General features: G+C 41.0%; 2 protein-coding genes across 2 annotated transcripts in view; both read left to right on the top strand.

Moving 5' to 3' along the window:
- PARP14 (poly (ADP-ribose) polymerase family, member 14) overlaps positions 1–10,555 on the top strand; it is an 18,537-nt gene extending 7,982 nt beyond the window's left edge. Inside the window, exons 6-16 of the mRNA XM_009327124.1 lie at positions 1,070–1,303; positions 1,587–1,808; positions 2,818–2,908; positions 3,874–4,023; positions 4,534–4,596; positions 5,642–5,809; positions 6,678–6,884; positions 6,981–7,574; positions 8,720–8,865; positions 9,406–9,580; positions 9,804–10,555. Coding sequence (XP_009325399.1) covers positions 1,070–1,303; positions 1,587–1,808; positions 2,818–2,908; positions 3,874–4,023; positions 4,534–4,596; positions 5,642–5,809; positions 6,678–6,884; positions 6,981–7,574; positions 8,720–8,865; positions 9,406–9,580; positions 9,804–10,093 — 2,340 coding nt within the window. The 3' untranslated portion in view covers positions 10,094–10,555. The remainder of the gene's footprint in view (positions 1–1,069; positions 1,304–1,586; positions 1,809–2,817; positions 2,909–3,873; positions 4,024–4,533; positions 4,597–5,641; positions 5,810–6,677; positions 6,885–6,980; positions 7,575–8,719; positions 8,866–9,405; positions 9,581–9,803) is intronic.
- A 981-nt stretch (positions 10,556–11,536) lies between these two features.
- The window catches only part of LOC103919628 (poly [ADP-ribose] polymerase 14-like), a 22,213-nt gene continuing 21,737 nt past the window's right edge, over positions 11,537–12,012 (top strand). Inside the window, exon 1 of the mRNA XM_009327164.1 lies at positions 11,537–11,605. Within this exon, the coding sequence (XP_009325439.1) occupies positions 11,537–11,605 (69 nt within the window). The remainder of the gene's footprint in view (positions 11,606–12,012) is intronic.

The raw sequence follows: 12,012 nt of genomic DNA on the forward strand, positions 1-12,012 counted from the left end.
ATCATGCTGGGCAGGAACCACCTGCATGCAGCATTGACCTTCCCAGAAATCCTGATTGCAAAAGCTTAGTACTAGTGCAAAAGCAGAAGAGGGTGCTTAGTGTTGGTTAATGCGAGTACCCTGCCGTGTGAGAGTACCCTGCCGGGCTGCTTCCAGATCCACTGTGGCCCTGAGGCAGCACAGCCATTCACGTCTGAGCCCTGGGCCGCCAGCCAGTCTGGTTCTCCCTGCATCTGTGGGATATTGGTCTGGGGAACTATTACTCATTATGCTATTGATGAACACTGGCACGCAACATACAGTTGCTATTGCATGTCCTGTGAAGAAGCAACTTCACTAATTGATTTCCAGTTGCCTCCAGTATTGAATTGCTGCTAGCTGGCTGCTAGCTACTTTACTGGGATCACCGATACTGGAAGCAACTCCTTTCAGAACCCTTTCCATAGTGGTCAGCAAATCGTTTCAGGAGTGGATGCCTCCCACAGCTTGTGCATGCAGATCCTCCAGTTGGCCGGGGCAGAATATACGTTAAAATGTGTATAGAGGTCCTTCCTCAGGAGCTGAATATAGTGCTTGACACAATGTTCATAGCCCTCTGTATTTCTCTCCCTTATAAATTACTGCCTTGCTCACTTCTTTCTCCATAGCTTTCCTCCAGTCTTGTTTGTTTTCAGCTTCTCCTTTTTCTCTAGGCCAGTCAGGTATGGAAGGTCTTGCTTACCTCAGTGAACACAGGTTTTTGGTCTGCAAGCTTCTCTTAAAGAATGAACTTCACAAACATTTTTCAAATGGAGGTAGAATAAGTAGACCAGGAATGTAGAATTTTAATTTTCTCCTGTTGGCTTGAAATGAATTTCACTGTTAACTCAGCTTCTGTGTTGCTACGGGCAGGCTCATGGTATTAGAACTGAGCATAACTTTTCTGGTTTATCCCAAAATTTTGTTCACTCTCAGATTGCTGTCTTAAACATTTACTTTGTAAATCAGTAGGCAGGCTGTATTTGATCAATCGGTGCAAAATTTAAACTTGATACTTAAAAGCTAGATTTTTTGCTTGTGTGTTTTTCAGACAGACATTGTTGTCATCAGTGTTGCCAACGATCTCCAGCTTGATAAAGGGCTGCTCTCTAAAGCTTTGCTAAGCAAGGCAGGGCCAATGCTTCAAACGGGCTTAAAAGAAGAAGGCCTAGGAAAAACACCTGAGGAAGGATCTGTGTTGAAAACAGAAGGTTACAATCTAGGTTGCAGTGTTGTGCTTCATGCTGTCGTACCTGCATGGTCCCGGAACCAGTCATCTCTAAAGGTATAAGGGTTTTTATTTGCCTGAACTCTAATTTGACTGGGCTTTATAGTGGGTTTAATGCAACTTCTCCTTTGAAATGAGGGACAGTTTCGTAGGAGATGAGAGAGTTTGGGCTGTTCTTTTTTTTAACTATGTGGCTAATCCCTTGTTGACTAATATATTCCTTGTGATGTATGCAATTACTGTAGTTTAATACCAAGAGACAGCTAAGAGAGAAAGTGCTACATTGCACATACTGGAAAAAATTACTTTCAGTAATTGAAAAAACAATTGTGCTTTACAGGTCTTGGGTGACATCATCACAAAATGCCTGCAGATTGCTGAGGAACTGTCTTTAAAGTCAATTACTTTCCCAGCGATTGGGACAGGGAATTTAGGATTCCCAAGGTCTATTGTTGCTAAATTACTGTTTGACAAAGTGTTTGAATTCAGTAGTAAAAATGGAGTAAATTCTCTTGAGGAAGTTCACTTTCTGTTGCATCCAAAAGACACAGCTAATATTCAGGTGAGTTACCATGTTTTTCTGTCTCTTTTGTATGCTTGTTTATTTGGGTCTGTCTTATACTTGGCTATCTGATGATCTCCAAAGAATCCACAGGGTGCTTGTTCTTATACTAAGGAAGAAGTTTACTGACAGTCTCTCTTGTCTGTACTGAAGGTTCTCTTTTTGGTTCTACCCTCATGGTCACCTGCCTGTCCTGTACAGCCTTGCTCCCTTCCTGTCCTTTTCTGTTCCCTGGCAATAATACAGATGAAAGTGTAATTACTCTTTATCTCATGAACTCACCTAATTCTTCAGTACATAGGACTTGCCAACAGATAAATTTGCTGCAGCTCCTGCATAGATGCCTTCACTCTTGGAAAAAGGAGTGCTTTCAATGGAGTGCTAGTGTCTTTTTAGGAAGAATAATTATGCTAGGATTGCTGTGCTGGTAAACTCTAGTAGAAACATAGCAGTATTCCGCATGCCCCTTTCTTCAGTATCGCATTAGCACAAATTTTCTATATCTGCGCTCAAGTTACTCATTTCACACATGAATCTCTCAGAAGAGAGCACTCACACTGTGAATTAATGTCCAAATGAGTGTTTCTGCATCTGTTGACTTCTGATATTTTGTGCAGTAGCTAATACATTTTGAAAGGCCAAACTTGAAGGCTACTGTGCTAAAGCCTGAGCTATTGTGCATAGAGAAGGATGGCATTAGCTGCAAGACTTGAGTTAGAGTGTAAACTAGCCTCTCAGCGTAAGGATGCCATCTGTTAATGTATCCCTCTGGAACGGTAACTAGGGCTTTGACTTAGTTATTTATCAATTCTGTCTGTTGCTCACACTGAATAACCTTGCTCTCTGATAACAGTGTGTCAAGACTTGCCATCAGCATTATGGTAGATGGTATGAAGTAATTTGCATTAAGCTCTCTTCTAAATGTTTTTTAACTTTACTTTTCAAACCTTTATTTCTACTGTGTAGCCTAAAGACTTCTACAGGGGTTGATTGTAATTTCTTTCTCTAGGAATTTTCAGATGAACTTGAGAACAGATGTGGAAATACTGTAGATGTTAACGTGCAGAAGACTTCTCCAAATAAGGCTAGCCAAGACACAGGTAAACTTGTTTCACAGAAGTGTGCCTAGTGGATTTTTTTTTTTACTCTCTTAAATATTCCAGGGAATGCATTCATTGTGGATGTTTAGATATTTGCTTGGTGAGCATGTCATTCCCTAAATCCAAGTAACAGTCGAAGTGGCTGCTATAAAGGCAGCATATAGTATTTTCAGGCTGAGTGTCTGTAATGTCTGAAACAGTGTTGGAGATGCTAAGAAAAAAAAGTGTACCTGCGATTCATTAACTGGATAGTGCCCTTACAAATCAGGACAGCGGAAGCTATCATGTGCTGAGGGCACAACTGGAGCTTTTTCTTTTATTGCTGCAGTACTTGATTAGATCGTGAACAGATTGGTGTCTTCCTATGTCCTGGGAAGGCAGGTGAGTTCCTGGTTATATGTCTTAAAATGGCCTCTTTGGAATACTCTTAAATCTTTTACACATTCAGATGAATAGCAAAACCAAACCGAAATATCTTTGGTGTTATCCAGCCTAATGGAACTGCAGAGTGTAGAAAATGAGTTATATGTTGAAAACTTAATCAAGTTTTTACAAATAAAGCATAGGTAAAAAGTTCCTGTCACGCAGTAGAGAACCTGCCTGAAAACTCTGTCTCACAGAGGAGCAAGGGAGTGAGACTTGGAAAGTTCACTGCTCACTTACCTTGCAGTTTCGCAAAGGCTTATGTAGTAAAATGTCACAAAGTAGTGTCTGTATACCAGATGTGCAGCAAAACGAGTTTCTTCTGCCATGTCAGCATGAATAGCAATGATGGGAATAGGTGAAGGTTGATCAGAGACTCCTGTGAGAAGAAATGATTTTCAGTTAACATGGCAGGCAGTCCCCTTCACTGGCTTAATGTGAAGGCAAACTGTGGTCTCTGTAGGCATTGTACCCATGAACAAGTCCCTTATCTCTTACCTCATTGCTCCCTTCTGCTCAGGGTCTGTATTTCTTTCCTGCAGCTTTTTCTGGTACCTCTTCAACCCCAGCACAGGGCGTACATGAAATGACGATTGGCTCCATCGTGTTCCGGGTGGCGGAAGGTGATATTACCAAGGAAGGGGGAGATGTCATTGTAAACATAACAAACCAAACCTTCAGCCTCAAAACAGGTATTTTAGTTGTTGTTATGTGTGAAAACAGTATGTGTGGTTGGAAGGGCTGGGTAAGGAGAGTAGGAAGTATTTTTTCCAATGTTTCAAACCCTTTTGTTTCACAGTGTGGTTTCCGTTTTGCTTCTTACGGTACAAAGGTTCAATTACGAAGTGTCTGAAACTTTCTTTTTCTTGTTAATCTATGTTACAGGATGGCATATTTAAGACTCTTACAGAAAGGGAAACTAATTTTAATTTTTTTTATAGAATCTTTTTATAGAATGTCTCTCAGACTAAAGGAGAAGACAAACCTCAGTGAGGTTTTGACCTCAGTGAAACTTGTTAGGTACTTTAGACATCATTTTGAATTGAAAAGCATAAGGCAACAGTGCTTTTCAATTATAACGTTTACTGTTATCATGACTGAGATACTTTTAGATACTATGTGGTACACAGTTCTGCCTCAGATGGGACTTTAATGGCATTAACAGTAGTAACAGTGGATTCATATGCCCCTTGTCATTTAAGGTGTCTCTAGAGCAATTCTGAACGGTGCTGGAAAAGCAGTTGAAGATGAATGTGCTCAACTAGGTATGGTACAACATTTCTGACCTCCTTTTTGAAGGTGTTCATGCATGGCAGGTAATCTGTTGGAATATTTTCTCAGTGCCTACTGTACATCCATCTGTATTATGCACTATGTTACATCAAGTAGTTTTTAATCAGTTAATGTGATACTTGTAAAACATCTAATGAGGGAAGGAAAAGAAAAATCTTCAAGAAGAGAGGACTTCTAAGCACATGTAAAGAACTAAATCTATTCGTTATTGCATCCTCTTGTTCCAGTAAAGCTTTCCATGATAAAAACAATTCGAGTCTACATCATACAGAGCCATGAGCAAGGGATGATGTTGGCAGAAATGTTAATAGGGAAGCCATACCTCACTGGAAGCAACTGTCTACCTGTGACTCCTTTTGTCATTCCCGAGCGAGAAAATGTTTGCTGTTGGCTTAACTAGCAACCCACTACCACATCCTCTGTGTGACCAAGAGGGAAAACTAGTGAAGTTGGGTTCCTGCCTCGGAAGAGGCATTTATTTGTAGACCAGATTCAGCTAGTGAACAGCAAATACAATGAATGGGGAGTAAAGATGGACAAGTATGTGGTTTAAAACCCCACGAAGTAAGGGAAGTGGGAAAGATGCTGGTGTGGAGGTCAGCTTGGAAGACCAACTGAAGAAAAAGAATTATATGGAGGAGATAAGAGGTAAACCTCTGTTGCGCAGGCCAAGAGGGTAATTCAGGCTAGGCAGCCTGAGGGTAGATGGCATGCTTGTGTGTGCGTGAAGACAGAGTATAGTACTAGTCTGCATGAAGTTCTCCAAATCTGCAGAGCAAACCTGACAAATAAAGGCGCGCACAAAATTTATTTGCCAAACGAGGCAAATATTTTACAAACATAAAATGAATCTTTGCCTTTAAAGTGAAAATAGAGGGAGTTGCACGGTTTGTGGAAGGAGACTTGAAGCTTATCCTGGGGTGTATTTGTCATCATTTCTTATCTCCTAATGAGGATTAGTATATGTCTATATTGTGGATAATTTTGAGTGATTATGTTCTCCTACCTATGTTTCAGCCTCACAACCTAACAAGAGCTATATCACCACCCAAGCAGGAAACCTGCCATGCAAAAAAATAATTCATTTTGTTGCCCAGGATGATATCAAGATGCTAGTCTCCCAAGTGCTTCAGGAGTGTGAATTACAGCAGTACACCTCTGTCACCTTCCCAGCGATTGGAACAGGTCTGTGTCTCCCTTTTGAAATGGGTTCAGTGCATGTGATTCTGCTGATCTCAGGGTTCAAGTGATGAGTTTGATTTATCTGGAGAGGTTATTCTTTGGTGAAAATATATTCAGAAACTGCAGACTTAAAACTGTTATTAGAAGCTTATGAAGACTTAGAAAGCTTCACTCCTTGCAGTCAGCTAGTATGTAAAGAGTGCGAGTGCTATAGAGCCGACACTTCCTTGCTAACAGGGATTTAAAGGTATGTCTATACTTCCTGGAGAACCATTAAATATTTGTCACAGTAGCCTGATACGCGTGGGCAGCTCATCAGAGAATACCCAGGGAGCTAATTCTCCATTGCTGAAATCAGTAGATGATGCAACTCTGGCTGGCGGCAGCATAAGTAGGGTTGATACGGATGGAATGTGAACCTGTCAAAAAGGCCAGATCATCCCTTTTTCTTCTGTTATTTTCAGTTAGTTCAGTAGAAAGAGAATCCAGAATTGGGCCCCACGCATGTAGGGACCTCCTGCATGAATAAAACTAGACTTGCTTTTTGAGCAAAGAGTTGGCTACTGGGCCATTGAGTGTCAGGCCTGTGGCCTATTAGGTAACCAAGCCTTACCATCTACATCATAACCTGATCAGTCACCATGTCAACAAAAGCAAACTTCCATTTTTTTCCTTGCTGGAAGGGTGGTCTTGAACCTCCTTTTCCTGATAAATAGAAACCTTTCCTAATTGCCAGCCTGAAGTTATTTCTGACCTGCTTATGATCCAAGTGATTGTGGGTATGTTCGTAACTGCTCTTTTAAAGATGTTTTAATCATTTGTAACAGTTATAAACATTTTGCCTTTAAAAAGTGTTAATAACTTGTTTCAGGTGAGGCAGGCCGTGATCCAGCTGTAGTAGCTGACAACATGATAGATGCAGTAACTGACTTTGCAAGAAGTAACTCTGCTCCATCTGTGAAAACTATTAAAGTTGTCATCTTTCAGCCACATCTGCTGAGTGTGTTCCATACAAGCATGCAGAAAAGAGGACGTCCTGCTAAAACAGCAGTCAAATCAGTGCTTTCCAAGTTAAAGTGTGAGTAGTTGTCACTTAAATACAGGTTATAGATAAATCTGTTTAGCACCAGCTGAAAATGGTTAATATTAATTACATTTGTGTATTTCAATGTAGCGTTCTGGAGCTCTGAGAAACATTCCCCAAAGGAAAAAACCAAACCAGTTATGGAAAAGAAAATCGACCTGGCTGTTGTGCAGATTTGTGGTGAAAACAAAAAGAAAGTGGAAGAAGCTGAAAACTGGTTGAAAAGTGCAATTTTAAAGGAACAGTTTCAAAGAGAAATCAGAGATGAGTCTATCTTTTATTTTGGTGAAGCAGAGAGCGAGGAGCTGTGTGACCTACAAAGGAAATTAAAGATTGCTCTCTGTTTGGATAGTACCTCTATTCGAATTTCAGGTATTGCGAAAGATGTCTGGATTGCTTCTTCAGCTGTTCAAGACATGATCCACAGGGTAAAAGCTGCTAAACAGGAAGAGATCAGGGCAGAACTTTTACAAAACTTAATTGAGTGGAAATATTTTGAAAAGGATTCCTATGTGCCCTTCGACAGTCTCACAAACATGCACTTGGAAAATGCTTTCATGGGAAAGCAGAAAGGTATTTCAGTCATCATTAATAAGAAAAAATACAGAGTGAATATACAAGCTAGACATGCTGTGGATGACCAAGGAAAACATACACCTATCATACGTGTTGATAAATCTGAAGGTAAGTAAAAGCACCTTGACAGACTGACGTTCCCACATTAAAACCAGGTTGCATCTAGCCTAGTAAGACTAAGAAATGGTAAGAATATGCAAAATATTGTTAGGAGCTTTGTGGAGGTCCATTTCTGGAGAATGTAGAAAGGAACGGAACTGGGAAACGAAAATAAAAGAATCCTGCAGTTATTTAAGATGTTTTGAAATGTAGGTAATGTGTTCTGAGGTTCTTAACAGGCTTACTAGCAATAATTTGATATTTGTAGCAGTTGTCATTCTAGATCTCAGCTCATTTCTGTTCTCGAGATGTACCCTCTTCCATTTACTTCTAGTCCTTTACAATATAAGGAGCTACCTTTTTCTTACTCATCCGTACAGGACTTTTCCCAGTGTATTTTTTTAATTTGTCCTGCTGTGACTCAGTTTTACAGGGGCACATTTTATATCTTAACGGGAACAACTTTTTTGTCCACTTCACACTTGAAAGTGAAAGTGGACAGGTTTAAGTAACTGCGCAGCTCCCAGTGCCTTAGTGAGGCCTGCTGCACGTGTTTTCAGATTTTTATTTTTTGTTCTCTTACCAATAAATGTCACTTCTAATTGAGGGAACCTATAATGCTGGATGTCTGTAGCATGTGCATCAGTCAGTGTTACTGTTTAACAGTACAGCTAGATTCTAGGCCTCGCATGAAATGAGAGAAGGGAAGAAAGGGAAGACTTCTGCTTTTGAGATGGAGAGTATATTCTTGAACTTCTTAATGTAAAACCTTCCTTGTTCAGATGCTTTGCTCCTAGTCTCCTAGTTGATGAGAACTAACTACTCGGTAAATCTGCATTTGCTCCATGTCCTTGAAAATTTGACTTGCAGGGAAGGCTACTGGTAAAAGATGTTGCAGAGGATCCCTCTTCAGCTGTGAAGAACAGATTTGTCTAGGAATTACCAATTCAGGCATATCAATTGCCAGTGCAGTGGCAAACTAGAAACTACAATGCCCTTTGGTAAAAGAGCCATGGAATACTCTTGGCTGACAAAGACCAGTAGGCACTAGTGATAAGCTAGACGTATGGGCTTTTAGAAGGGTTTGTAGCAGGGCATATTTCATTCTAAGCAGAGGATTTGGGTAAATACGATTGATTATGTTTCTTCTGCAGATCAAGAGTCAACAGTGCTCCCTGCAACATGGGACGATATGCAAAACCAGCGACTCAAAATAGTGGAACTAAAACCAGAAACAAGAGAATATAAAGATGTGCAGAAAAAGTTTCTGAAGACCTGTCAGTCATTAAAAATTGAAAAGGTAAAAGCATGCCATCATTTCTGAGCATAAATACTTTGCTAGCAAGTGATGGAGAATACTAATAACAATGGAAGAATAAATTCCACTGGGATTTCTGAAGTTGGACAAGTCTGTATGGCTGTCACTAACTTTCATCAGCATCAGTGTAATGTTGCAGTTGAGGTATTTGGAACAACTCTTAAGCAGTCGCTTCTTCAGCACCAAGGGAGAGTGCTCTTCCTTTAAATTGTTTTTGCAATAGCAGAGCACAGCATTTGCTCGCTTAAGCCATGTGTGCTTTGCAGGTAGGCATGTCATCTATGCCCCAGAAACCTGCGAAACTGTCCTATATTGTTTCCCATGGAGTGTTTCTGTCATGTTTTGGGCTGGGTTCTGCTGTCTGTCGTGCCAAAGTTTGGAGTGATTTGACTAACTTCATAATCTGGTATATGTGCATTGGAGCTAGGAGGAGAATCTTGGAAGCGGATTGAATTGTTGATATGCTAATGTTTTTCATGACAGCAACCTACTTTCTTTCTGTCTTACTTTCAAACTTTGCAGGTCGAAAGAGTACAGAACCCATTTTTTTGGAAGGCCTACCAAATAAAAAAGCGTGAAATGGATAACAAAAATGGTAACAGCAATAATGAGAGGCTTTTGTTTCATGGGACAAGTATGGAGTCGTTAACCTTAATTAACAACTATGGATTTAACCGGAGCTATGCTGGAATGCATGGTAATGTGGATTTGAAAACAACTCTTGTTTTCCTGAATAGGGCTAGGACTGATTTGCCATGCCATCTGTATAGTCCTGCCTTGTATGCAAAATTATTTGTTCTGTTAAATCTCCCTATTGCGAATAAAAGCAAAATTGTCAAGAGATTCACAGGCTCTGAAGATGGCAGATAAGTGATTGCTGCTACTGAAATGCTCACAAACATTTGTTTTTCTGACTACAGCTGCAAACTTTGGAAATGGAACATACTTTGCTGTTAATGCCAGCTATTCTGCCAGCGACACCTACTCTAAACCGGACGCAAATGGGAAGAAGTACATGTACTTGGCTCGAGTCCTTGTTGGAGAATATTCTCAGGGGACAAGAGGATCAATTACTCCAGCAGCAAAAAACGCTAGTAACCCTATAGATTTGTTTGATAGTTCAACTGATAATGTGAACCGGCCATCTATGTTTATCATATTTAATGACATTCAAGCTTACCCAGAATACCTTATCACTTTCACTAGATAAGCATTTTGACTGCAGCCAAGGTTGCATGTCTTTCAGTCTCTGTGTAGGACAGAAACACTTGTAGCAAAAATACACAATGAAAACAAATAGTTCTATCACATTAATTTCTTAAAGCCTGGTTACATTTAAGCAACTTCTGGCAATTTTTGCCAGCACTGAAATGGACTACTTGTTTACACTCAGAGTAGCTGAGCATGTTTAACACTGGAGCTCAGTATTCTACGGAAAACCGCCGTTAGATAACATATCAAGCCTTTATACTGTATTAGCCTTTTCTGTGCAGCCTTGTGGCCATCCTAGTTGCACTAGGAAGTGGGGAGTGCTGGTGGGGGAGTGGAAGGGATCTTCTTTCAGCCACTGACCGCTTGATGTTGCATTTCTGATGGCTTCTTACACTCTGTAAATGACAGTCTGCATCATGAATTATGATACAGTGGTTTTCAATAAATGAACTAATTGTAGTTATTTCTTGTGTTTGTCTAAACATCTAGCCTTGGTTTTCAGCCAATGAACTTGATGCCTCAAATACAGATTTGCTTGGTTTTAATAGAATAACCCTCCCTGGCAATTAGTAAGAGGTTCTACAGAAGGTTATAGAAGTTGCGTCAGTTATTTATATGGCCTAAGAGAGACAGGAAAGTAAATTTTGAGAAGGTGTTTCTGTTGTCATACACCAGCTGCAGCAACCTTCCTGTGATCTTAAGGAGAAATTAATAGAGCAAAGAAAAGCACAGAGGGGTTTGGGGGAGTTGCTCAGGCTTAAATCAATAGGTTATCTCAAAGGGATGATCATTAACAAGCCAAAGTTCAGAGCTCCATGTTGGACGGGGGAAGCAAAGCAACATCTAGCATGTTGACAGAATAAAAAAATACACCTCTCAGCCTTAGATACTGTGAGATCTTCTGGTGAAAAAGCAGAGTGATGCAGCACTTCCACATTCTAAAAACCTTTGGCTCCTCCCAATATATCAGGTTTGACTTCTTATTTGGTTGGATGATTAAGAGAAAATCTTCCAATACTTGCTTTACATAGTTAGGTTGCTATTACTTTAAAGTTTTACTGCGGCTTGATGTGTCCATATGAGCAATAATCACTGCAGGGTGAACAGTGCTGAGGGACACGTTTTCTAGGGAAGGTGGTATGAAATAATGTGAACCTGCAACTGTCTTAGTAGAGCCACAAGCATCAGGCTGTTCATTCACGCCTCACCCCGTCGGTCCCTCTGCAACAGTGCTAGAACCACCCGCTTTGGGCTTTATTGCTTTTGATTATGTCCATTTTCTAACTGCTGAAGAATGCTGACACTTGAATTCCTAGTGCTTGAAATCAAGATGTGGGGGTCAAAAGTCTTAAGTTTTGCTTTTAAAATAACTAGACTTAGTCGATCCCTGTAACAAATACATGCGGTCAGTGGTCCACCAGCGTGACAGGAGCCAGAGGTGATGGCTCGGGGTGCTTCGCTGCAGCTAATGGGTCATTTGTACCACTCTGAAATGTCTCTTCCGGAGACAGTAATGCACAAGAAGCTGTGGAGACCATGGTGTTTTTTCACCAGTGCTTGCATTACGGGTGCCTAGGGCATCAAGCACGGAGCAGAAGCCTGTAGCACTGGGCTCTGTGCAGGCAATGAGTAAAAGATGCTGCTTCTCCAAACGAGTTTATTATAATCTACAGGCCAGGGGGGAGGCGGAAGAGTACAAGGGGACCTTATTCCTCCAGCAGCGTGATGGGCTTCCAGCTCCCAGCACAGGGAGGGAGAGGATATTTTACAACGTGGAGGGAGTGCCTGAGGCGGCTTTGGGTGTTTTAGGAATTCTGGCGAGGAAAGGAGCGTAAGGGCGCAGCTGTGAAGCTGGGACCGGCGGGCCGCCCTCCCGGGGCGGGTGAGGAGAAGCCGGCCCGGGGCAGGTGTGTCGCG

Source organism: Pygoscelis adeliae, unplaced genomic scaffold, assembly GCF_000699105.1.
Source record: "Pygoscelis adeliae isolate BGI_AS28 unplaced genomic scaffold, ASM69910v1 Scaffold227, whole genome shotgun sequence".
Classification (NCBI taxonomy): domain Eukaryota; kingdom Metazoa; phylum Chordata; class Aves; order Sphenisciformes; family Spheniscidae; genus Pygoscelis; species Pygoscelis adeliae.